General features: G+C 47.2%; 2 protein-coding genes across 5 annotated transcripts in view; one reads left to right on the forward strand and one right to left on the reverse strand.

Moving 5' to 3' along the window:
* asb2a.1 (ankyrin repeat and SOCS box containing 2a, tandem duplicate 1) overlaps nt 1-22,449 on the reverse strand; it is a 113,262-nt gene extending 90,813 nt beyond the window's left edge. For 2 of the 4 annotated variants that reach the window (XR_012098156.1, XM_073039166.1), the window contains exon 1: nt 22,100-22,449. Coding sequence is in view for 2 of the 4 variants with exons in the window: in XM_073039166.1 (XP_072895267.1) it covers nt 22,100-22,383 (284 nt within the window). In the remaining 2 variants the exon portion in view is untranslated. The remainder of the gene's footprint in view (nt 1-22,099) is intronic. The other 2 variants (XM_073039165.1, XM_073039167.1) reach the window with 2 other exon arrangements.
* Nucleotides 16,566-23,772, forward strand: part of ccdc197 (coiled-coil domain containing 197) — a 144,673-nt gene continuing 137,466 nt past the window's right edge. The window contains exon 1 of the mRNA XM_073039172.1: nt 16,566-17,726. Coding sequence (XP_072895273.1) covers nt 16,664-17,726 — 1,063 coding nt within the window. The 5' untranslated portion in view covers nt 16,566-16,663. The remainder of the gene's footprint in view (nt 17,727-23,772) is intronic.

Consider the following 23,772-nt stretch of genomic DNA (forward strand, 5'->3'; position numbering starts at 1 on the left):
TTGCCAAGTTTTTAAAAATTTGCCACATTCCTTGCCAATTGTGTCCAATTCTGTTTTTAAAAATAAATCTGGGAGGTTCTGGACAACTAAACTCTTGGGTAATTTCAAAGGAGATGTGAAGGTCAAGTGGTGGGTGGTGGAGGCAGAGACATTTGGGACATTTAATAGATGTTTAGATAGGCACATGACTGTGAGGGAGATGGAGGGACGTGGACACTGTGTAGGCAGAGGGGATTAGTTCATTTGGCCATCAGATCGGCACAACATTGTGGGCTGAAGGGCTTGTTCCTGTGTGTGCAGTTCTGTGTTCTAAACATAATCCAATCTGTCTGGTCTAGACATGTGTAGACTTGGAGAGAGTTTCCACTGTGTACGTCTTATATCAGCCTGGCATGACCAACTGGAGAATGCAAACATGTTATAGCATTTTGCCACTGTTGCTCCAACATCGCCACATCTTCATGGAGATTGTCCTGAAAGGCAGCCAGAAAATTGATGAGAAGCGAAGGGGAGGGGTAGGGTGCACGATGCAGAGAGTGCCATTCTGTGGTGATTTTTAATGTTGCTTTTAGAGCTGTCTCATGCAGCTTTACATAAAACCATAAGACATAGGAGCAGGATTAGGCCTTCTAACCATTCCATCATGGCTGACTTATTATTCCTCTCAACTCCATTCTCCTGCCTTCTTCCTGTAACCTTTGACACCCTGACGAATCAGCACCTATCAACCTCCACTTTAAATATACCCAATGACTTTGCCTCCACAGCCGTCTGTGGCAATGAATTCCACAGATTCACCACCCTCTGGTTAAAGAAATTCCTCAGCTCTGTTCTAAATGGACTTCTCTCTGTTCTGAGGCTGTGCCCTCTGGTCCTAGACTCTCCCACTGTAGGAAACTGTCAGGGTCCGGTCCGGTCCGTAATCTGCGTTCTGGGTCTCAATCCGGTCCGAGTGCTCTGGACTCCAGGTCTTGCAGCTGTCCCTCCCGGCCCCTTTGAGCCTGTTAAGATCAGCCTGGATCAAGGAGGCACACCTGTGGCCAATTTGGCTGCAAGTGTTTATAAGGAGCCGTGGGACGGAGACCGGGCGGGTGGTTGTTTTGTTCTGTATCCTGTCCTACCCTACCCTGCTCGGAATCCTGCTCTGCCCTGGTTGCTGGACTGTTCTGTATATGCTCTATCCAGTTGGTCTTGTTCCCCTGCTTCTCTCCTGTGCGCTGGCCCCGCTGTTCCGCCTTATTCTCCTCACTTGTGCTGCCACGCTGTCGGTTGCCTTTCCCAATTTACCAATGTACCCGGTGGATCACTGTAGGTTTGCTGCTTACCCTGGACCCAGCTTCCTTCCCGTTGCCTCCGTCGGGTGGGTCCGGCCGGACTGCCGCTGCCCGGCGGGGGTTCTGCCCCTTCCTACCCGTTGCCTCCGTTGGGTGGGTCCGGCCGGACTGCCGCTGCCCGGCGGGGGTTCTGCCCCTTCCTACTCATTGGCTCCGTCGGGTGGGTCCGGCCGGACTGCCGCTGCCCAGCCGGGGTTCTGCCTATTGCTCCCTAAGGGTTGTGCCCCGCACCTGCCCAGGTGTCTGCGACTGGCTCAGGCCTCTGTGTTTTCAGCCTGGGAGGTGACCCTGCCCGGGATCCCTGCAGCCCGCCCTAGGGACTCCTACCCTTTCCTCCCCTCGTTTCCCATGGATTGTGCCCTGCACCTGCCCAGGTGTCCGCGACTGGCCCAGGCCTCTCTGTTCCCGCCTGGGAGGCGGCCCTGCCCGGGATCCCTGCAGCCCGCCATGAGGGATCTGCCTGCCTGCCCCGAACTGTGGGACCTGCCTGCCTGCCCGCCTGCCTCGTCTGAACTCTTGGATCCAGCCCCGCCTGCATTAACCCTTAAATGCCATGGCATCCCCATCCTGTCCTTCCCCCTAGTACTTCAGTGTCTGCGTCCTGCGTTTGGGTCCATCCGGCCCCGTTCCTGACAGAAACATCCTCTCCACATCCACTCTATCTAGGCCTTTCAATACTCCTTGGGTTTCAGTAAGTTCCCCCTTCACTCTTCTGAACTCCAGTGAGTACAGACCCAGAGCCATCAAAAGCTGCTCATACGTTAACCCCTTCCTGGAATCATACAGGCGACCAGGTACTTTTGAAATCTAGCCACTGGATGCAGTGGGCCTTGCAACTCAGCCTCTGTTGTACTGTATCAGATCATCCAAGTCGCTGCTGCTTCAGATTTGCCTCCTGGGCCCCAAAACCACAGTCAACATCACCTCTGTTTACAGAATACGGTGCGTGCCTGGCCGGTCACTGGATTGTGGCAAAGAATCACAGAGCAGCAAGTAATGCGAATTGAGAAACACTTGTGGTAACACATGTTTAGAGAACAAGATACAACATTATGTCCTTGTTTTCAGATCCTTCCATGGTCTTTCACTGTATTCTCCTCAGGCTCTACAGACCAATGACTCCTACAATCCTGTCTCTTAAGTAGCCCAACTTTAAGAACTCCACTGTTTGGAAACATGTGCCAAATTCTAAAGGTTTGGACATTTCACACTAGATGTAATGGAAAATCTGCAGATGTACCGTGGAGAGCATTCTAACAGGTTGCATCAGTGTACGGTATGGAGGGGATAGGAAAGAGCTGCAGATAGTCATAAACTCAGCCAGCACCATCATGGGCATTATTCTCCCCTGCACTGAAAACATCTGGCATTTGTTTATTTTTTCACTTATTTATTGAGATACCATGCAGAATAGGCCCTTCCAGCCCTTTGAGCTGCTATGCCCAGCATCCCCCTGACTTAATCCTAGTGTAATCATGGGAGAATTAACCAAACAGCCAATACATCTTCTGGCCTGTGGGAGGAAACTGGTGCACCAGGAGCAAACCCACACAGTCATGGGGAGAAGGTACAATTTCCTTAGAGGCAGCGGTGTGAACTGAACTGGTTTTGCCTGTACTGTAAAGCTTTGTGCTAACCACTACAGTACCATGCCACCCATCTTCAAAACGTGATGCCTCAAAAAGGCTGCATTTATCGTCAAAGACCAACATCACTCAGGACATGTCCTCTTCTCATTGCTACCATTAAGGAGGACGTATAAAAGTCTGAAGGCAAACGCTCAATGTCTTAGGAACAGCTTCTTCCCCTCAGCCATCAGATTTCTGAAAGGACAATGAACCCATGTCCTCCAAAAGGACCACAAACTTGTCATGGTTTGGAGGCTTGCGCGTCTCAGTCACCCGGAGAGCTACGCTGGCTGGAGTCAGGGCTTTATGCTTTGATTCTTGGTAGGGTCACCCATGTCAAACAGGTCAAAGGGTAGATGCCAGACTAGGAGTGGCCCACTGGTCCTCCAGGTTTAGGGGTTCAGCTCAGAGCTAACAACCCTCTGTCAAATAAAGCTGTTGCCGAAACAGCTCTGAAGAATCCTTCTACATCTGAGTGGCCAAGGACAGACAGAGATGGAGGACCTCATTGCTGCCCTAAACACCAGCAGCGTAACGGGAAGTAAGTAAGTAATGAAGCGATGTGCACCTCCTCACTAATGTCTTTCTTTTTTTGCTCTCTTTTTGAACTACTTATTTAATTTAATTTTATATTTATGTATTTCTTACTGTGATTTATAGTTTTGTTTTATTATTGTGCATTGTAATGATTCCGGAAGCAGGGTGGAGACAGCAAAGGAGGTGCAAGGTGCTCCTTCTCTCTGCTAGCCTGGAGATCACCTTTGGGCAAGGTTTAGCACCTGCTTGGCCCCCGATCAGGGTCAAGAGAAGCCATGGGAGCAGCTGGTGGATGGTTGTATGAGCAACTGGTGCATATCACAAGTCCTGGATATGTGACCACTGACACCTGGCAGACAATCTCCGAGTATTGGCAATGGCTGAGGTTACCCATCTTCCAAAGACACTGCCCAGAATGCAGCAAAGACAAGCCACTTCTGTAGAAAAATTTGTTAAGACCAGTCATGATCGTGGAGATCATGATCGCCCACATCATATGACATGGCACATAATGATGATGTCATATGACATGGCACATAATGATGATATCATATGACACGGTATATAATGATGATAATAATATGTGAAGATATTGTGCTGATGCTACAAAACACCAAATTCCAAACCATACGCCAGTGATATTAACCTTGATTCTGATTCTGAACGTGCCTCTTGGACTAAGATGTTGATCTCTAGTATATCTTCAAACAGTTTGGATTTTATATAGTGGTGTTATCAAGTTTTGATATCATCACTTTCAATTACATCATGACTATTTGCTATTTCAAAAGCATGGTATTAATGCATATGGTTGTTGGTGAAGAAAATATTCACAGTAAACATCGCTTGCTTCTATTTACCCCAGCAATCATAATGATGGTATCTATTCAGATTCAAAGTAATAGAACAGCAACTTAGAGATTCTAGATTGTTAACATCATTTCCCAATCACAAGTGTAAAGGGAATGAGTCATAGAAATGTACAGCACTGAATGAAACCATTTGGCCCATCTAGTCCATGCTGAACCATTTGATCTGTTTACTCCCATTGACATGCACCTGAACGATAGCCCTCCATACCCCCAGCCATGCATGTACCTATCCAAATTTCTCTTATTTGCTGAGCTCGTGCTCGTATGCACCACTCACAGTGGCAGCTCGATCCACACTCTCGGGACCCGCTGACTAAAGAAGTTTCCCCTTATGTTCCCTATAGCCTTTTCACCTATCGCCCTTAACCCATGACCTCTACTTGTTGTCTCAAACAACCTTAGTGGAAAAAGCCTGCTTGCATTTACTCTATCTATACTCCTCTTAATTTTGTATACCTCCAACAAATCTCCTCTCAATCTTCTACATTCCAAGGATTAAACACAGAAAACCTACAGCACAATACAGGCCCTTCGGCCCACAATGTTGTGCCGAACATGTTCTTACCTGAGAAATTATCTAGGGTTACCCATACCCCTCTGTTTTTCTGAGCTTTATGTACCTATCCAGGAGCCTCTTAAAAGACCCTATCATATCCGCCTCCACCACCATCGCCGGCCTTCCATTCAACGCACTCACCACTCTGGGTAAAATCTCACCCTTGATGTATCCTCTGTACCTACTTCCAAGCACCTTAAAACTGTGCCCTCTCTTGCTAGCCATTTCAGCCCTGGGAAAAAGCCTCTGACTATCCACACGATCAATGCCTCTCATCATCTTATACACCTCTATCAGGTCACCTCTCATCCTCCATCACTCTAAGGGGAAAAGGCCAAATTCACTCAACTTTTTCTCATAAAGCATGCTCCCCAATCCAGGCAATATCCTTGTAAATCTCCTCTGTACCTTTTCTATGGCTTCCACATCCTTCCTGTAGTGAGGCGACCAGAACTGAGCACAGTACTCCAAGTGGGGTCTGACCAGAGTCCTATATAGCTGCAACATTACCTCTCAGCTCCTAACCTCAATCCTATGATTGATGAAGGCCAATGCTCGTATGCCTTTTAACCACAGAGTCAACCTGCACAGTCAACCTATGGATGGACCCCAAATTCCCTCTGATCCTCCACACTGCCAAGAGTCTTACCATTAAAATTATATTCTGCCATCATACTTGACCTACCAAGATGAACCACCTCACTGCCATTTCTGGGTTGAACTCCATCTGTCACTTGTCAGCCCATTTTGCATCTTATCAATGTCCCACTGTAACCTCTGACAGCCCTCCACACTGTCCACAACACCTCCAACCTTTGTGTCATCAGCAAATTTAGTAACCCATTCCTAACCAAGTCCTAGCCTATTCAATCTTGCCTTGTAACTCAGGTTCTCCAGAGCTGGCAACATCTTTGTACATTTTCCCTGCACTCTTTCAACCTTGTTTACATCTTTCCTGTAGGCGGTGACCAGAACTGCACACAATACTCCAAATTAGGCCTCATCAACATCTTCTGTTCACAATATGATTGAGTTCAACTTGAAATTTGATAGGGGAAAGTGAAGTCTGATGTAGCAGTATTTCAGTGGAGTATGGGGAAATTACAGTGGGATGAGAGAGGAGTTGGCCAAAGTAAATTGGAAGGAAATGCTGGCAGGGATGACAGCAAGGCAGCAATGGTGTGAGTTTCTGGGAAAAATGAGGAAGGTGCAGGAAATATGTATTCCAAAAATGAAGCAATACTCAAATGGCAAAATAATACAACCATGGCTGACAAGGGAAGACAAAACCTTTGTAAAACAAAAGAAAAATTAGTAGGAAGATAGAGGATTGGGAAGTTTTTAAAAACCTACAGAGAGCAACTAAAATTCATTAGAAAGGAAAGGATGAAATATGAAAGCAAGCTAGAAAATCATATCAAAGTGGATAGTAAAAGTTTTTTCAAGTATGTAAAAAATATAGGAGAAATGAGAGTGGATAAAGGCAAGACTAGATAAAAGATAGAAAATGAGGCAGGAGAAATAATAATGAGGGACAAGGAGATGGCAGGTGAATTAAATGAGTATTTTGTATCAATCTTCACTGTGGAAGACACTAGCAATGTGCTTGATGTTGTAGTGTATGAAGGTAGAAAAGTAGCTGCAGTTACTATTACAAGGAAGAAGCTGCTCAAAAGCTGAAAGACCTAAAGGTACATAAGTCACCCGGACCAGATGAACTGCATCCTAGGGTTCTGAAAGCGATATTGTTAGAGATTGTGGTGGCATTAGAAATGATCTTTCAAAATTGTAGATTTACTAGAATGTTACCTGGGCTTCAGCACCTAAGTTACAAAGAAAGGTTGAACAAGTTAGGTCTTTATTCTTTGGAGCGTAGAAGATTGAGGGGGGACTTGATAGAGGTATTTAAAATTATGAGGGGGATAGATAGAGTTGACGTGGATAGGCTTTTTCCATTGACGGTAGGGCAGATTCAAACAAGAGGATGTGAGTTGAGAGTTAAGGGGCAAAAGTTTAGGGGTAACACAAGGGGGAACTTCTTTACTCAGAGAGTGGTAGTGCGAGCTTCCGGTAGAAGTGGTAGAGGAAGGTTCGATTTTGTCATTTAAAAAAAAGTTGGATAGGTATATGGACAGGAAAGGAATGAAGGGTTATGGGCTGAGTGCAAGTAGGTAGGCGTTCGGCATGGACTAGAAGGGCCAAGATGGCCTGTTTCCGTGCTGTAATTGTTATATGGTTATAAATTCTTTGAATTCTGACATGGTGCCAGAAGACTTGAAAATTGCAAATGTCACTTCACTCTTTAAGAAAGGAGGAAGGCAGCAGAAAGTAAATTATAGACCAGTTAGCCTGACCTCAGTGGTTGGGAAGAGTCAATTGTTTACGATGAGGTGATGGAGTACTTGGTGACACAGAACAAGATAGTACAAAGTCAGTATGGTTTACTTCAGGGAAAATCCTGCCTGGCGAACCTGTTGGAATTCTTTGAGGAGATTACAAGTAGGATAGATAAAGGGGATGCAGTGGATGTTGTATATTTGGACTTTCTGAAGGCCTTTGACAAGGTGCCACACATGAGGCTGCTTACCAAGTTAAGAGCCCATGGTATTACAGGAAAGTTACTGGCATGGTCGGAGCATTGGTTCAGTGGTAGGAGGCAGTTTGTGGGAATAAAAGGATCTTTTCCTGGTTGGATACCAGTGACTAGTGGTGTTCCGCAGGGGTTTGTAATGGGACCGCTTCTTTTTATGCTGTATATTAATGATGTAGATGATAGAATAGATGGTTTTTTTGCCAAATTTGTAGATGATACAAAGGCTGGTGGAGGAGCAGGTAGTGTTGAGGAAACAGGTAGAATGCAGAAGGACTTTGACAGATTTGGAGAATGGACAAGAAAGTGGCAAATGAAATACAATGTTGGAAAACACATGGTTATGTACTTTGGTAGTAGAAATAAATGTCCAGACTATTTTCCAATCTGGGAGAAAATCTTAAATCTGAGATGCAAAGGGATTTGGGAATCCTTGTGCAGAACACCCTAAAGGTTAACTTGTAGGTTGAGTCTGTGGTGAAAAAGGCAAATGCCATGTTAGCATTCATTTCAAGTGGACTAGAATACAAGAGCACATTTTTCCCTTCCCCCCCCCCTTTCTGCTTTTCGCAGGGATTGCTCCCTACGCGACTTCCTTGTCCACCCCTCCATCCCTTCCCACTGATCTCCCTCCTGGCACTTATCCTTGTAAACAGAACAAGTGCTACACCTGCCCTTACACTTCCTCCCTCACCACCATTCAGGGCCCCAGACAGTCTTTCCAGGTGAGGTGACACTTCACCTGTGAGTCGGCTGGTGTGGTATACTGCGTCCGGTGCTCCCGGTGTGGCCTTTTATATATTGCTGAGACCCGACGCAGACTGGGACACCATTTTGCTGAACACCTACGCTCAGTCCGCCAGAGAAAGCAGGATCTCCCAGTGGCCACACATTTTAATTCCACGTCCCATTCCCATTCTGATATGTCTATCCATGGCCTCCTCTATAGTCAAAATGAATCCAAACTCAGGTTGGAGGAACAACACCTTATATACTGGCTGGGTAGCCTCCAACCTGATGGCATGAACATTGACTTCTCTAACTTCCGTTAATGCCCCTCCTCCACTTCTTACCTCATCCCTGACATATTTAGTTTTTTGCCTGTTCTCCATCTCCCTCTGGTGCTCCCCACCCTCTCTTTCTCCTGAGGCCTCCCGTCCCATGATCCTTTCCCTTCTCCAGCTCTGTATCACTTTCGCCAATCACCTTTCCAGCTCTTAGCTTCATCCCACCCCCTCTGGTCTTCTCCTATCACTTCGCACTTCCCCCTCCCCCCACTACTTTCAAATCTCTTACTATCATTCCTTTCGGTTAGTCCTGATGAAGGGTCTCGGCCTGAAACGTCGACAGCGCTTCTCCCTATAGATGCTGCCTGGCCTGCTGTGTTCCACCAGCATTTTGTGTGTGCTGTTGTTTGAATTTCCAGCATCTGCAAATTTCCTCGTGTTTACAAGAGCAGGGATGTGATGCTGAGGCTTTATAAGGCACTGGTGAGGCCTCACTTTGAGTATTGTGAACAGTTTTGGGCTCCTCATCTAAGAAAAGATGTGCTGGCAGTGGAGAGGGTTCAGATGAGTTTGCAAGGTTATGTTCAGGAATGAAAGGTTTATCATATGAGGAACATTTGATGGCTCTGGGTCTGTACTCGCTGGAACTGAGAAGAATGAGGGGGATCTCACTGAAACCTTCTGAATGTTGAAAGGCCTAGACAGAAGAGATATGGAAAGACTGTTTCCCATGGTGGGGGAGTCTAGGACAAGAGGGCACAGCCTCAGGATAGACAGTGTCCATTTAAAACAGAGATACAGAGAAGTTTCTTTAGCCAGACAGTGGTGAATTTTTGGAATTTATCACCTCAGGCAGCTGTGGAGGCCAGGTAATTAGGTGTGTTTAAAGCAGTGCTTGATAGGTTCTTGATTAGTCATGGCATCAAAGGTTCCAGGGAGAAAGCTGGAGAGTGGGGTTGAGGACGTGTGAAAAGGATCAGCCATGATTGAATGGCGGAGCAAACTGGATGGGCCAAATGTATGAAATATGCACTTTGTGAGAGCTAATAAGGCTAGGACACACACAATGAATTATTGATCACTAGGTAATAGTGAGAAACAGAGAAAGTTTGGTATACATGTCCAAAGATTCCAGAAAATTATGTCAGGCCTGCACAGGCAGGCACCCCCCAGATTCCACCCAGCTATCAGGAGTTGCCCGCCACTTCATTCCTGACTCATCCCCTGCACCCTATTTCAACCTAGATCTCAACCACAATCCCTGTTCACCCATCGAACCATCCGGCCTCAACCAGTTGCTTCTCGCCTTCAGTTACCTGTTAGCTTGTTGTGTTTAGTATCTGTTCTCTCTTGTTTTGGGGCCCCTTGTGGCTTGTTATTTTTGCTGTTTATGATTAAAGTTATCAATTACCATGAAGTCATCTCCATTGCCCTACCTTTGGATCAAGCCTTCTCTGCATTTCGTGACATATTAAACCACAGATAAATAGATGGTTAACAAGGCACATGGGATACATGCCTTCATTAGCTAGGGCATAGAATATAAAGACAGGGTGATATGATCGTTCATTCATTATGTGCCATGACATATGACATGGGCTATCATGGTCTTCCTATGGCAAATTTTTCAACAGAAATGCATTCCTATTGCCTTCTTCTGGGCACTGTCTTTACAAGACAGGTCAGCCCAGCTATTATCAATACTCCTCAGAGATTGACTGCCCAATATCAGTGGTGGCTTAACCAGAACTTGTAATATACACCAGCTACTCATATGACCATCCACTGTTACTCACCTGCTCCCATGACTTCATGTGACCCTGATCCAGGGGGTGGATGGGGGAATGCAAATATTGTGAAACTTGTTGTTTTGTGGCAGTAGCACATTGCAATACATAATATTAAAAACTATAATTTACAATAAGAAATATGTATATAAATATTAAATTAAGTAAGTAGTGCAAAGGAGATCAAAAAAAAAGAGAGGTAGTGTTCATGGGTTCATTGCCCATTCAGAAATCTGATGGCAGAGGGGAAGAAGCTGTGCCTGAAATGTTGAGTATGTGTCTTGAGGCTCCTGTACCTCATCTGTAATGGCAGAAATGAGAAGAGGGCATGTCCTGGCTGATTGAAGTCCTTAATGACAATTGCCTGGATTGATGTAGGCCAATTAACACAACCCCATTGCCTTAATATTTGGCTGCTGCATATATACAAACGATCCATAGTCACCATTTTGTAAACCATATCTCTTAGGCTGTTACTCTAATTTACTGCTTGCCATTTACAATAAGAACTGAAGACTGGTTACTGCTTGAATTAATTCTCAGAACTCCAGAATACTCCTTAACAAGAAGTTCAACAACAAGAATGGAAGTAGATTTTGTTTTCTCCTACTGGTTGATGATGAAATTTTCGGCATCGTCTTTCACTTCGCTATTTGGCATTTGTCCACAGCTGATTGCTAAACATTTTGCAACTATAAATAAACATACAACCATAAGACATGGGAGCAGAAATGGGGCCAGTTGGCCCAATGTATCTGATCCACCAATCGACCACGGCTGACTTATTAGTTCCTCTTATTCTCCTGCCTTCTCCCTGTAACCTTTAATGCCCTGACTAATCAAAAACTTAGGAGACCTGTTTTAAATATACCCAATGACTTGACCTCCACAGACATCTCTGGCAATGAATTCCACAGATTCACCACACTCTGGCTAAAGAAATTCATCCTCATCTCTGTTCTAAAAGGACAACTCTCTATTCTGAAATTGTGCCAGACTCCTCCACTATAGAAAATATCCTCTCCACATCCTCTCTACCTAGGCCTTTGAACATTTGTTAAGTTTTGATGAGATCAGGAGATGTCAGGGGTAAGTTTTCTATGCATAGACTGGTGAATGCATGGAATGGGCTGCCGGCGGCGGTGGTGGAGGTGGAAACGATAGGGTCTTTTAAGAGGCTCCTGGATGGCTACATGGAGTTTAGAAAAATAGAGGGCTATGGGTAAAGCCCAGGTAGTTCCAAGGTTCGGTTTTGTGGGCCGAAGGGCCTGTATTATTCTGTAGGTTTTCTATGTTTCTGTGTTATCACCACTCATTCTTCTAAACTCCAGTGCTTTCAGGCCCAAAGCCATTAAACACGCCTCATGAGTTAACCCTTTCATTACTGGAATCATTCTTGCAAACCTCCTCTGGACCCTCTCCAATGTCAGCCCAAAACTGTTTGTAAGTATGGTCTGACCAATGCCTTATAAAGCCTTAGCATTACACTCTTGCATTTATATCCTCGAGGCAGTTGGACTGCAACCAATCACAGAGCAGGAGTACAAGAAGAGAACTACTTTCCACTGAGGTTTGCACAAGATTAAAAAGGCACTGCTTCGCAGCAGTTTTTCAAAGTTGGACTGCGACCAATCACTGAGTGGGATTCATGAGAAAGGATGAATAAAAATAAGGCAGGCACAAGCCAAGCAGAGCTGCCATACTTGGAGCAGCCATTGTTTGAGAGTGCCAGTGCTGGAGTGATCTTTGGCTCATCAATAACGTAAGCATCTCGAAAGTTTCTCTTTTTCTTTTTTTCTTCTTTATTCTTCATTCTGGGTCTTTTAGGACACAGATGATGCAGTGAGAATGGCTCCAGGGACAGGGTTTTGTTCTGTGTGTGAAATGTGGGAGTTCTGGGAGACCTCCAGCCTCCCAGATGACCACATCTACACCAGGTGCACAGAGCTCCAGCTCAATGACTTTCAGCTCATACGGGAGAATGTGGAGGCGATCGATCAGAGCTACAGGGGGCTGTCAGAAGAGGGAAGGAAAATGGGCAGAGAGTATAGAGTCCCTCTGTGGATGTCCCCTCAATAATAACTATACCACTTTGGAAATTGGCGAGGGGGGGATGACCTTCCAGGGGAGAGCTGCAGCGACCAGTTGTATGGCACTGAGTTTTGGTGCGGTGGTTCAGAAGAGAAGAGAGATGAAGAGAACTGCAGTAGTGATAGGAGATTCCATAGTTAAAGAGAAAAGAGACGGAAATTCTATCAATGCGATAGATACATCCAGGATGCCTCCCTGGTGCCAGGGTCAGGGATGTCTCAGATCGGGTCCATGGCATTCTACAGGAGGAGGGAGAGCAGCCAGAAGTCTTTGTACATGTTGACACCAATGACAAAGGTGAGGAGGTCCTGAACAAAGGTCTTCGAGAGCTCAGTAGAAAGTTGAAAAACAGGACCTCTAAGGTAGAACTCTTCAGATTGCTGCCTGTGCCACACACCAGTGAGGGTAGGAAAAATATTATCAGGCAGGCGAATGCTTGGCTGACGAACTGGTGCAGGGGGCAGGGGTTCAAATTTACGGATCACTGGGATCTCTTCTGGGATGGTACAATCTATACAACAGGGGTGGGTTACATCTGAACCCATGGAGGGCCAATATCCTTGCAGGTTTGCTAGAGCTAGAAGGGTTTAGACTAATTTGACAGGGGTATGGGAACTGGAGTGATAGTACTGAGAATGAGGTAGCTGGTTTACAAACAAAGGCAGTGTTTAGAAGAAGAGGCTGTTGATAGGGAAAATTGTAAAAGAACAAAATTGAAAAGGGTGACCACAGGACGGAAGGTGTTATATTTGAATGCATGAAGTATATGGAGTAAGGTAGATGAAGTACAGTTACATATTGGCATGTATGATGAAGCAGGCATCACGGAATCCTGGCTGATCGCTAGGAGCTTAACATCTAGGGTAAAAAATGAAATCAAATCATGAGATAGAGGAAACACAAGATTGGAAGATGTTGAATCATTGTGGGTAGAGCTAAGCACCTGCAAGGGTAATAAGACCCTCATGGGAGTTATATACAGACCCACAAACAGTGGTAAAAATGTAGCCTACAAATTACAACGGGCGATAGAAAATGCACGTAAAAGAGTAGTGTTAAAACAGGCATGGGATTTTCAATATGCAGGTAGATTGGGAAGATCAGGTTGGTGCTGGATCCCAAGAGGGGAATTTTCTAGAATGTCTATGAGATAGCTTTTTAGAGCAGTTCATGGTGGAGCCCACTAAGTGGTCAGCTAATCTGGATTCGGTGCTGTCCAATGAATTGGAATTGATTACAGAGCTTAAGGCAAAGGAACCCTTAGGGAAGGTGATCATAATATGATAGAATTCACCCTGCGATTTGAGAAGGGGAAGCTAAAGTCAGATTATTCAGTGTTACAGTGGAGTGAAGGGAATTACAAAGGCGTGAGAAAGTAGTTGGACAAAATTGATTGGGAAAGAAAGAACACCAGCAGGGATGACAACAAAGCAGCAATGGCTGAAATTTCTGAGAATACCTCAGAAGGCACAGGATATATACACCCCAAGGAGGAAGAGGTATTCTAAAGGCAGGATGACACAACCGTGGCTAACAAGAGAAATCAAAGCCAACATAAAAGCCAAAGAAAGGACATATAATAGAGCAAAAATTAGTGGGACTGTGGCGACCCACTTTCTGCGCAGGCGAACCGGCTCACAAATAGCCAGCGCACGGGGGGAGACTTTGGTAATACACCTCTGATGTCATTTCCGCCCGGAGAGGGCGGGCGCTAGGGATTAAATGCCAGCACCGCGAAGTTTGAATAAACTAGTCTCGAAACGACTTACCGACTGCGTGTCGTTATTTCAGCGCTGTGTGTAGCACATCGCTACACTGGTGACCCCGACGGTCCAAACGGGATTTGGACCAAAGTTGACCGACTCTTCATCTGTTCACGTAGTTTCGCTAAAACTGCCGACTTTCTGGACGCTGCGACCACGCGTGTGGTTTAGCCAAGCAGAAGCCCAGTTCCAGATTCGGCAGATATCCTCTGATTCCACGCGTTGCTACCACGTGGTGAGCGCCCTTGACCAGGAGACGGCCGCTCAGGTTGCGGATTTCATACAGTCGCCCCGGAAGAAGGCAAATATGAAGCATTCAAAGCGCTGCTCATTGGGACCTTTGGCCTCTCACAGCGTGAGCGAGGTGCCCGCCTGCTTCACCTGGACGGTTTGGGAGACAGACTGCTGTCAGCATTGATGAACAAGATGCTGGCCCTGGCTGACAGACACAAGCCCTGCCTCATGATCGAGCAAGCGTTCCTAGAGCAACTGCCCGTGGAAATACATCTGCTGCTGGCCGACACAGATTTCAGCAATCCCCGGAAGGTGGCAGCCCAGGCAGACGTGTTGTGGAAAGCCAAGAGGGAGAGCGTGGCGTCCGTGGGTCAGATTTCCAGGCCACACGCCCAACAGCAGACCAGACCAGGCCCGGCAGGGGGGCGCACACAACGCAGAGGCAGGAGTGAGGAGGCCAGTGAACAGTGGTGTTTCTACCACCAGTGGTGGGGCACAAAAGCCCGCTGTTGTCGCCTGCCCTGCAAGGGCCAGTGACAGGGCCAGCTGCTGCTAATGACTATGGCGGCTGGCCACCAGGACAGCCTCTTATACGTCTGGGACAAACAGTCGGGACGCCGCTTCTCGGTCGACACCAGAGCGGAAATCAGAGTCTTGCCCCTGACGGGGTAGGACACCCGCAACAGGAAGCCAGGACCCACCCCGAGGGCCACAAACGGCAGCACGATACGGACCTACGGCACCCGCACAGTGCAGCTGCAGTTCAGCGCCAGCCGGTTCACGTGGGACTTCACACTGGCCGCGGTGGCCCAACCACTCCTGGGGGTGGACTTCTTGCGAGCTCACAGCCTGCTGGTCGACTTGCAAGGGAAAAGACTGGTACATGCCAAGACTTTCCAGACGTTCTTCCTGGGTGAAGCCAAGTTGCCGGCCCCACACATGGACTCCATCACGCTGTCGGACAACGCATTGACCAGAATCCTGGCGGATTTTCCATCGATTCTGGCACCGCAGTTCACGGCAGCCGTGCCCAGACACGGGGTACAGCACCACATCCCGACCCAGGGACCACACCTCTACACCCGCACACGAAGGCTCCCCCCGGAAAAGCTCCGCCTGGCGAAGGAGGAGTTCAAGAGGCTGGAGGAATTGGGGATCGTACGGAGGTCCGACAGCCCATGGGCCTCCCCCCTGCACATGGTGCCCAAAGCAGCTGGGGGTTGGAGACCATGCGGCGACTACCGCAGACTGAACGAGGCTACCACTCCAGACCACTACCCCGTGCCACACATACAGGACTTTACAGCAAAACTGCACGGGGCAAGAATCTTTTCCAAAGTAGACCTCGTCCGGGGATACCATCAAATCCCGGTGCGCCCTGAAGACATCCCCAAAACAGCACTCATCACCCCGTTCGGCCTGTTCGAGTTCCTCCGAATGCCGTTCAGCCTCACAGACGTTCCAGCGGCTAATGGATGGGGTGGGACGCGACCTGGACTGTGCGTTCATCTATTTGGACGACATCCTCATAGCCAGCAGCAGTCGTCAGGAGCATCTGTCCCACCTCCGCCAGCTCTACTCCCGCCTGAGTGATTTCGGCCTCACGATCAACCCGGCCAAATGCCAGTTCGGTCTCGATACCATCGACTTCATGGGCCACAGGATTACCAAAGACGGGGCAACACCTCTGCCCGCCAAGGTAGACGCGATCCGCCACTTTGCCCGGCCCAACACGGTCAAAGGCCTGCAGGAGTCCGTTGGTATGGTGAACTTCTACCACCGTTTCCTCCCCTCAGCAGCCTGTATCATGCGCCCTTTGTACACCCTGATGTCGGGTAAAGGCAAGGACATTACTTGGGACGAAGAGGCCGCGGCCGCTTTCGTTAAAGCCAAGGAAGCCTTGGCAGATGCCGCGATGCTGGTGCAACCCAGAACGGACATTCCGACCGCCCTCACAGTGGACGCATCCGACACAGCAGTCGGTGGGGTGCTGGAGCAGCTCATCGAGGGGCGCTGGCAACCCCTGGCGTTCTTCAGCAAGCACCTACGACCACCCGAACTCAAGTATAGTGCTTTCGACCGGGAGCTGTTGGCACTGTATCTGGCAATCCGGCATTTCAGGTACTTCTTAGAAGGCAGGCCGTTGACCGCGTTCACGGATCACAAACCGTTGACCTTCGCGTTCATGAAGGTGTCCGATCCCTGGTCAGCTCGCCAGCAGCGACATCTGTCCTACATCTCCGAGTACACGACGGACATCCAGCATGTCTCGGGAACGGAGAATGTCGTGGCGGACGCACTCTCCAGACCAGCTGTCCAGGCCCTGTCCCTGGGGGGTGGACTATGCAGCACTGGCGGAGGCGCAGCAGGCAGACGACAAGATGCTCAGCTACAGGACCGCAGTCTCGGGTTTGCAGCTGCAGGACTTTCTCGTAGGCCCAGGTGAGAGGACCCTCCTGTGCGACGTGGCTACTGGCCAACCTCGCCCCATCGTCCCGGCAGCCTGGAGGCGGCGAGTTTTCGACTCCATACAAGGTTTGGCGCACGCATCTATCAGGACAACCATTTGGCTGGTCTCCAGCAAGTTCACGTGGCACGGACTTCGCAAGCAGGTCAGTGAATGGGCCAGAACGTGCGCGCAGTGCCAAACAGCCAAGGTGCAGCGGCACACTAAAGCCCCACCGCAGCAGTTCAAACCCACCCACTGGAGGTTCGACCACATTCATGTGGATATCGTGGGCCCCCTACCAGTGTCCCGAGGAGCGCGGTACCTCCTAACTATGGTAGATCGGTTCATCAGGTGGCCAGAGGCGGTCCCGCTCACCGACACATCTGCCGATTCCTGCGCCCAAGCACTGATCGCAACCTGGGTAGCACGCTTCGGGGTATCGGCCCACATTACCTCCGACAGAGGCACCCAGTTCACCTCCAGCCTGTGGTCGGCTGTGGCCAGTCTGTTGCGAACGCAGCTGCACCACACAACTGCCTACCACCCACAGTCGAACGGACTGGTGGAACGCTTCCACCGTCACTTGAAGTCGGCTCTCATGGCCCACCTGAGAGGACCTAACTGGGTTGTCGAGCTTCCCTGGGTCCTGCTTGGAATTCATACAGCGCTCAAAGAGGATCTGCACGCCTCGTCAGCCGAGTTGGTGTACGGCGCGCCCCTGGCCGTCCCGGGAGAGTTCATACCAGCCCCAAGGGGGCAAGAGGAAGAACCCGCAGCAGTCCTGGACAGACTACGCGAAAGGCTCGGCAACCTTGACCCCGTACCGACTTCACAGCACGGACGGACCCCGACCCATGTACCCAAAGACCTGCAGGACTGTAAGTTTGTGTTTGTACGAAGGGGCGGACACCGGGCACCGCTACAGCGGCCGTACGAGGGGCCGTTCAAGGTGATCAACAACAAGCGGTCCACGTACGTTCTGGACATTGGGGGGGAGAGAGGAGGTTTTCACGGTGGACCGACTCAAACCAGCCCATGTGGACTTGGCGCAGCCGGTCGAGGTTCAGGCACCGCGGCGCAGAGGCAGACCTCCCAAACAGAGTCCGACCCAGACTGAGGACATTGAGGGGTGTATCGCCAGTTCTGGGGTGGGGGTTATGTGGCGACCCACTTTCTGTGCAGGCGAACCGGCTCACAAATAGCCAGCGTGCGGGGGGAGACTTTGGTAATGCACCTCTGACGTCATTTCCACCCGAAGAGGGCGGGCGCTAGGGATTAAATGCCAGCGCCGCCAAGTTTGAATAAACTAGTCTCGAAACGACTTACCGACTGCGTGTCATCTCTAGCTCTGTATGTAGTACATCCCTACAGGACATTAGAAAATTGGTAAGCTTTTAAAAGCCAAAAAAATGCAATTAAAAAGATCATAAAGAAGGAAAAGATGGAATACAAAAGTAAGCCAGCCAATAAGATTAAAAAGGAATCCAAAGGTTTCTTCTGAATGTAAAGTGTAAATAAAAGATGAGAATAGATATCAAACTGCTGGAAAATGATGCTGGAGGGGTAATAATGGGGGACAATTGGAGACAGTATGCTGAAAGTTTGAGAGTATCAGGGGGCAGAAGTGTGTGAAGTTGCCATTACTGGGGATAATATTCTTGGGTGACTGAACCTGTCTGAAGGTAGAAAAGTCACCTGGACCAGGTGTACATCCCAGGATTCTGAAAGAGGTGGCTGAGAAGATTGTGGAGGCATTAGTAATGATCTTTCAAGAGCCAATTAATTCTGAAATGGTTCTATAGGACTGGAAAATCACAAATGTCACTCCACTCTCAAGAAGGGAAAGAGAGGCAGAAGATAGAAAACTATAAGTCAATTAGTGGTTGGGAGGATGTTCAAGTCGTTTGTTAAGAATGTGGTTTCTGGGCTCATGATGCAATAGGCCATAGTCAGCATAGTTTTCTTAAGGGAACATCTTGCCTGATGAATCAGTTGGAATTCTTTGAAGAACAACAAGCAGATAAAGGAGAATTGGTGGATGTTGTGCACTTGGATTTTCAGAAGGCCTTTGACAAGGTGCCACACATGAGGCTGCATAACAAGTTAAAATCCTATGGTATTACAGGAAAGATACTGGCATGATTGGCAGGAGGCGAAGAGTGGGAGTAAAGGGAGCCTATTCTGGTTGGCTGGCGGTGACTACTGGTGTTCCACAGGGGTCTGTGTTGGACCGCTCCTTTGTATGTTATATGTCAATGATTTGGAGGACAGAATTGATGACTCTGTGACCAAGTTTGCAGTTCGAAACAAATATAGGTGGAGAGGCAGGTAGTAGTGAGGAAACAGAAAGGCTACAGACAGATGTATACCGACTGGGAGAACTGGGAGAATACAGAAAGGCTACAGATGGACGTATACCGACTGGGAGAATACAGAAAGGCTACAGATGGACGTATACTGACTGGGAGAATACAGAAAGGCTACAGATGGACGTATACTGACTGGGAGAACTGGGAGAATACAGAAAGGCTACAGATGGACGTATACCGACTGGGAGAATACAGAAAGGCTACAGATAGACGTATACCGACTGGGAGAATACAGAAAGGCTACAGATGGACGTATACCGACTGGGAGAATACAGAAAGGCTACAGATGGACGTATACTGACTGGGAGAACTGGGAGAATACAGAAAGGCTACAGATGGACGTATACCAACTGGGAGAACTGGGAGAATACAGATTGCAAAAATCTCCCAATCTGGGAGAAATTGGGCCAATTTACAGATTGGCAATGAAGTGACAGATGGAATATACTGTTGGGAAGTGTATGGTCATAAAAGAAATAAAAACATAGACTACTTTCTAAATGAAGAAAAATTTCAAAAATCTGAAGTGCAAAGGGACTTGGGGCTCCTTGTGCAGGATTCCTTAAAGGTTAATTTGCAGGATGAGTCAGATGTGACGAAGGCAAATGCGAAGTTAGTATTTATTTGGAGAGGACTAAAATATAAAAGCAAGGATGTAATGATGAGGTTTTATAAGGCACTGGTGAGGCCTCACTTGGAGGAGAAGTTCTGGGCCCTTATCTAAAAAAGTATTTGCTGACATTGAAGAGGATGCAATGGAGGTTCACGAGAATGAATCTGGGATTGAAAGGCTTGTCAAATGATGAACATTGGATGGCTATGGGTCTTTAGTCATTGAAATTCAGAAGAATGAGGGGTGACCTAATTAAAACCTATTGAAGGTTGAAAGGCCTCAATAGAGTGGATGTGGAAAGGATGTTTATTGTGGTGGGAGAGTCTATGACCTGAGGACATAGCCTCAGAATAGAGGGGCATCCATTTAGAACGTAAATGAAGAGGAACCTCTTCAGCCAGAGAGTGGTGAATCTGTGGAATTCTTTGCACAGGCAGCTGTGGAGACCAAGTCTTTGTGTATATTGAAGGCAGAGCCTGATAGATTCTTGGTTGGTCAGGGCATGAAGGGATTTGGGGAAAAGGCAGGAAGGAGATTGAGCCTGAGAGAAACATTGGGTCAGCCATGATGAAATGGCAGAGCAGATGGAGTGTAATTCATTCACTGGGGTTTTTCTTCAGAGGGTAAGAACTTCAGGTTGTATGCTGTGTGCACTCTCTGATATGAGTGGAGCTGAAATACCCCGACTCTGCTCCCGTATCTTATGGCCTGTGGGCTTATATTCTAGTCCTCTCAAAATGAATACTAATATTGCATTTGCCTTCCTTACCACCGAATCAACCTCCAAGTTAACCTTCAGAGAATCCTACACGAGGACGCCCAAGTCCTTTAGCATCTCTGATTCTGTTTGTATAATTTCTCCCCGTTTAGAAAATATTCAATGTCTTTATTCCTTCTACTAAAATACATGACCATACACTTTGCTACAGTCTATTCCATCTGCCACTTCTTTGCCCATTCTTCCAATCGGTCTAGGAACTCCTATTAGAGACAGGCAAGGTGCACGGAGTCTGAAAGATTACAGATATTGCAGCACTGTGAAATTGGGGCGATCTAACCCAATGAAATGTAGTACCAGAAAACTTAACACATAACTCTTCCCCAGATGAAAATAGTGCATTTCCGTGGGCAATTTGCCAGGGCTGAACATTTAATCTTGCCTCAAGTTTCGAGATGTAAATGGTGCCTGCCTCTTGCAACAGGATAGCGGGTAAACAAGACTGATGAAGTGAAAACATTGTCTCGCCGCGGAAAGCTTACAGTGAAATGTCTCCTGAAAGACGAGAACACGGTGCCAAGGTTTGTCTCACCACGGAGATTTTACGGGAAAAAGTTCATTAGCCGTTCAACATACCGATGTTTCTAGTTGAACGCAGAGCGCAGCAGAAGTCTCCGTTAAACCAAAACAAAATGTTTCGATGTATATTTTAGTTGGAATATGTGATCATCTCCCACCGGGCTATCCTGTGACCGTTTCGGCTTTCCAGAAGGATTCTGAAAACAGAAGCTGATGGAAGCCTACAGCCGTGAAGCCTGCCTCTAAACCCCTTTGACACGTCCCTGTAAACACCGCAACACATCCAGCGCGCCGCGACCCCTGGAAATGACTTTGCCGAGACAGAACAAACTTTCCCCGCTCGTTTCAGTGATTATCCTTCCTTCATTTTAACAGCAAGTCACCAAAAATTCGCGAGTAAACCTGCGTGCATTATCTATTCTCTAAGTCTTTTAACCAAAACCAGCATGAGGGGGCATGTGCCCCCCCCCCCCACCGTCCTAGCTACTCTGTACTGGCTTCCTGCATTTTCTAGAATTGATTTTAAAGTTATTTTTCTGGTTTTAAAGCCACTCAATAGTTTGGGACTGGAGTACATCTCCGCATCACTTTCGCTTTATAATCCTGCTCGAGCTCTGCCGGTCTCTTAAATTTAAACGATCTCCCTCAAAAGAAAATTGGCCGGTCAGCTTTTCTGAACTGCGCCCCAAACTGTGGAATTCAACTACAAGAGATGCAGACTCAGTTGACACTTCTAAACGCCAACCCAAAACCTGTTTATTTAACATTGTTTTTAACTAACATCTTTTGTCTTTTTTTTTCATTTTCATGTTTGCAATTCATCCCATTGTCAGACACTTTGAACTACATCGTCTGTCTGAAAAATACTTTATAAAGAAGTTATTGCTATTATTTTAGTGCCTATGGTTAAAACCGAAATCTTGTTTTTTTTTCCGGCTGTTTAAAAAGATTATTGTTACAATTCCACATTACCGTATGGAAAGAACGCGGTAGGCGCTGCGTAAAGTTTGCAGAGACTTTAACCCGGTTCGAATGGTGACATTACCGGCTGTCAGGTCAGGGTCACGACGCAGTCCCAACCACCTGTCTCTTCGTTCCCGCAACGCAATAGCGGTTGGGAGCCTTTTCCCGAGTTTACTAGGTGGTGCTGCCTTGCCCGCTGTCTCTTCTCTCTGTCCTCTATGGAAGGTTAGAGAGGGGGTAAAAAGCTGTTCTATTTTTGTGCAAGTGCGTGACCAACCAGAAAAGTGAAACATGTTGGTACACCAGCCAACGGGAGCGCAATGGGAGGTATATTTAACCACGGGAAGAGCAGCAGGAGCGGCCTACCTGACATCAAGGACGTACTGTATATATAGAAAGGGCCAGCAGCATCACGAAGGATCCCACCCACCCGGCGCATGGACTGTTTGTCTCACTCCCATCAGGGAGGAGCCTACACCAGGGACAACCAGACTCAAAAACATTTACTTTCCCCAAACAGTAAGGCTGATCAACACCTCCACTCACTAACCCACCCCTCCGCACCCCCACCCACAAAGACTTTATCGTTTCTTGTCTGTCACTGAATGTGCATAGTGTCATTTTATGGACATGCAATCAAATCAATCTATATAAGCTATCTAATGTCTGTATATTTATGGTGTTTTTTTAAATCATTGTGTTCCTTGTGTTTTTTTGTGCTACATTGAATCCAGAGCAACAACTATTTTTTCCCCTTTACACTTGTGAACCGGTCATGACATTAAACAGTCTTGAATTTTGACCTTTGAAGCTTTTGACCTGTTCCACCTGTGCCCAACTGATGTAGATGGGGTCGTGCAGTCCGCTACTCCTTCTGAAGTCAACAACCAATTCTTTCGTCTTGCTGACGTTGACGGATAGGTTATTGTCTTCGCACCGTGCCACCAGGTTCTTAATTTCCTCTCTGTACTCAGACTCATCATTACCCAAGGTACGGCCTACAATTGTGGTGTCATCAGCAAACTTCTATATTGAGTTGGATGGCTTTTTTGGCTGAAGTTGGTGAACCTCTGCAATTCGAGAAGATTTGGGAAACTAGATCATTCAAGGGAGATAAATTTCTGAAAAATAAAGGAAATTGAAGGCTGTTGTGAACAGGCACAAGGGGGTAGGTGAGACTTGGAGAAGATCAGCTATGATCATAGTGAAAGGTGAGTCAGGTCAGTGGGAACATCTTGTCTATTTCTACTCTCATTTTCTTGAGTTCTTATCTTCCTTTATCCCATGTATTCTATTTTGAAAAGCATCAACTTACCTTGATAATCTCTCTCTAAATACTCCGTCTTATTCTTGACTTTCTCTTGATTTTCATCTACAACCTGACACTAAGAGTCATATTTTGAAAATATATTGGTCCACAGGTTCCTAGCACTTTGAGTAGGTCACCCAAGTGTTCAAAAAAAGCCTTGCATATTGCAGGACCAACGTTTACATTTAACATCAAGTTGTAAGGTCAGAACAAACCTTGACAGCAGAAACATTTTGACAACTTCAAAATTCAAAACAAATCTGTTACCAGTGTCCATATATGCCACCAACTGCAACCATAAGATCACATGACTATAAGACATAGGAGCAGAATTAGGCCATTCGACCCATCAAGTCTGCTCTACCATTCTATC

The sequence above is a fragment of the Hemitrygon akajei genome, chromosome 3, assembly GCF_048418815.1.
Source record: "Hemitrygon akajei chromosome 3, sHemAka1.3, whole genome shotgun sequence".
Classification (NCBI taxonomy): domain Eukaryota; kingdom Metazoa; phylum Chordata; class Chondrichthyes; order Myliobatiformes; family Dasyatidae; genus Hemitrygon; species Hemitrygon akajei.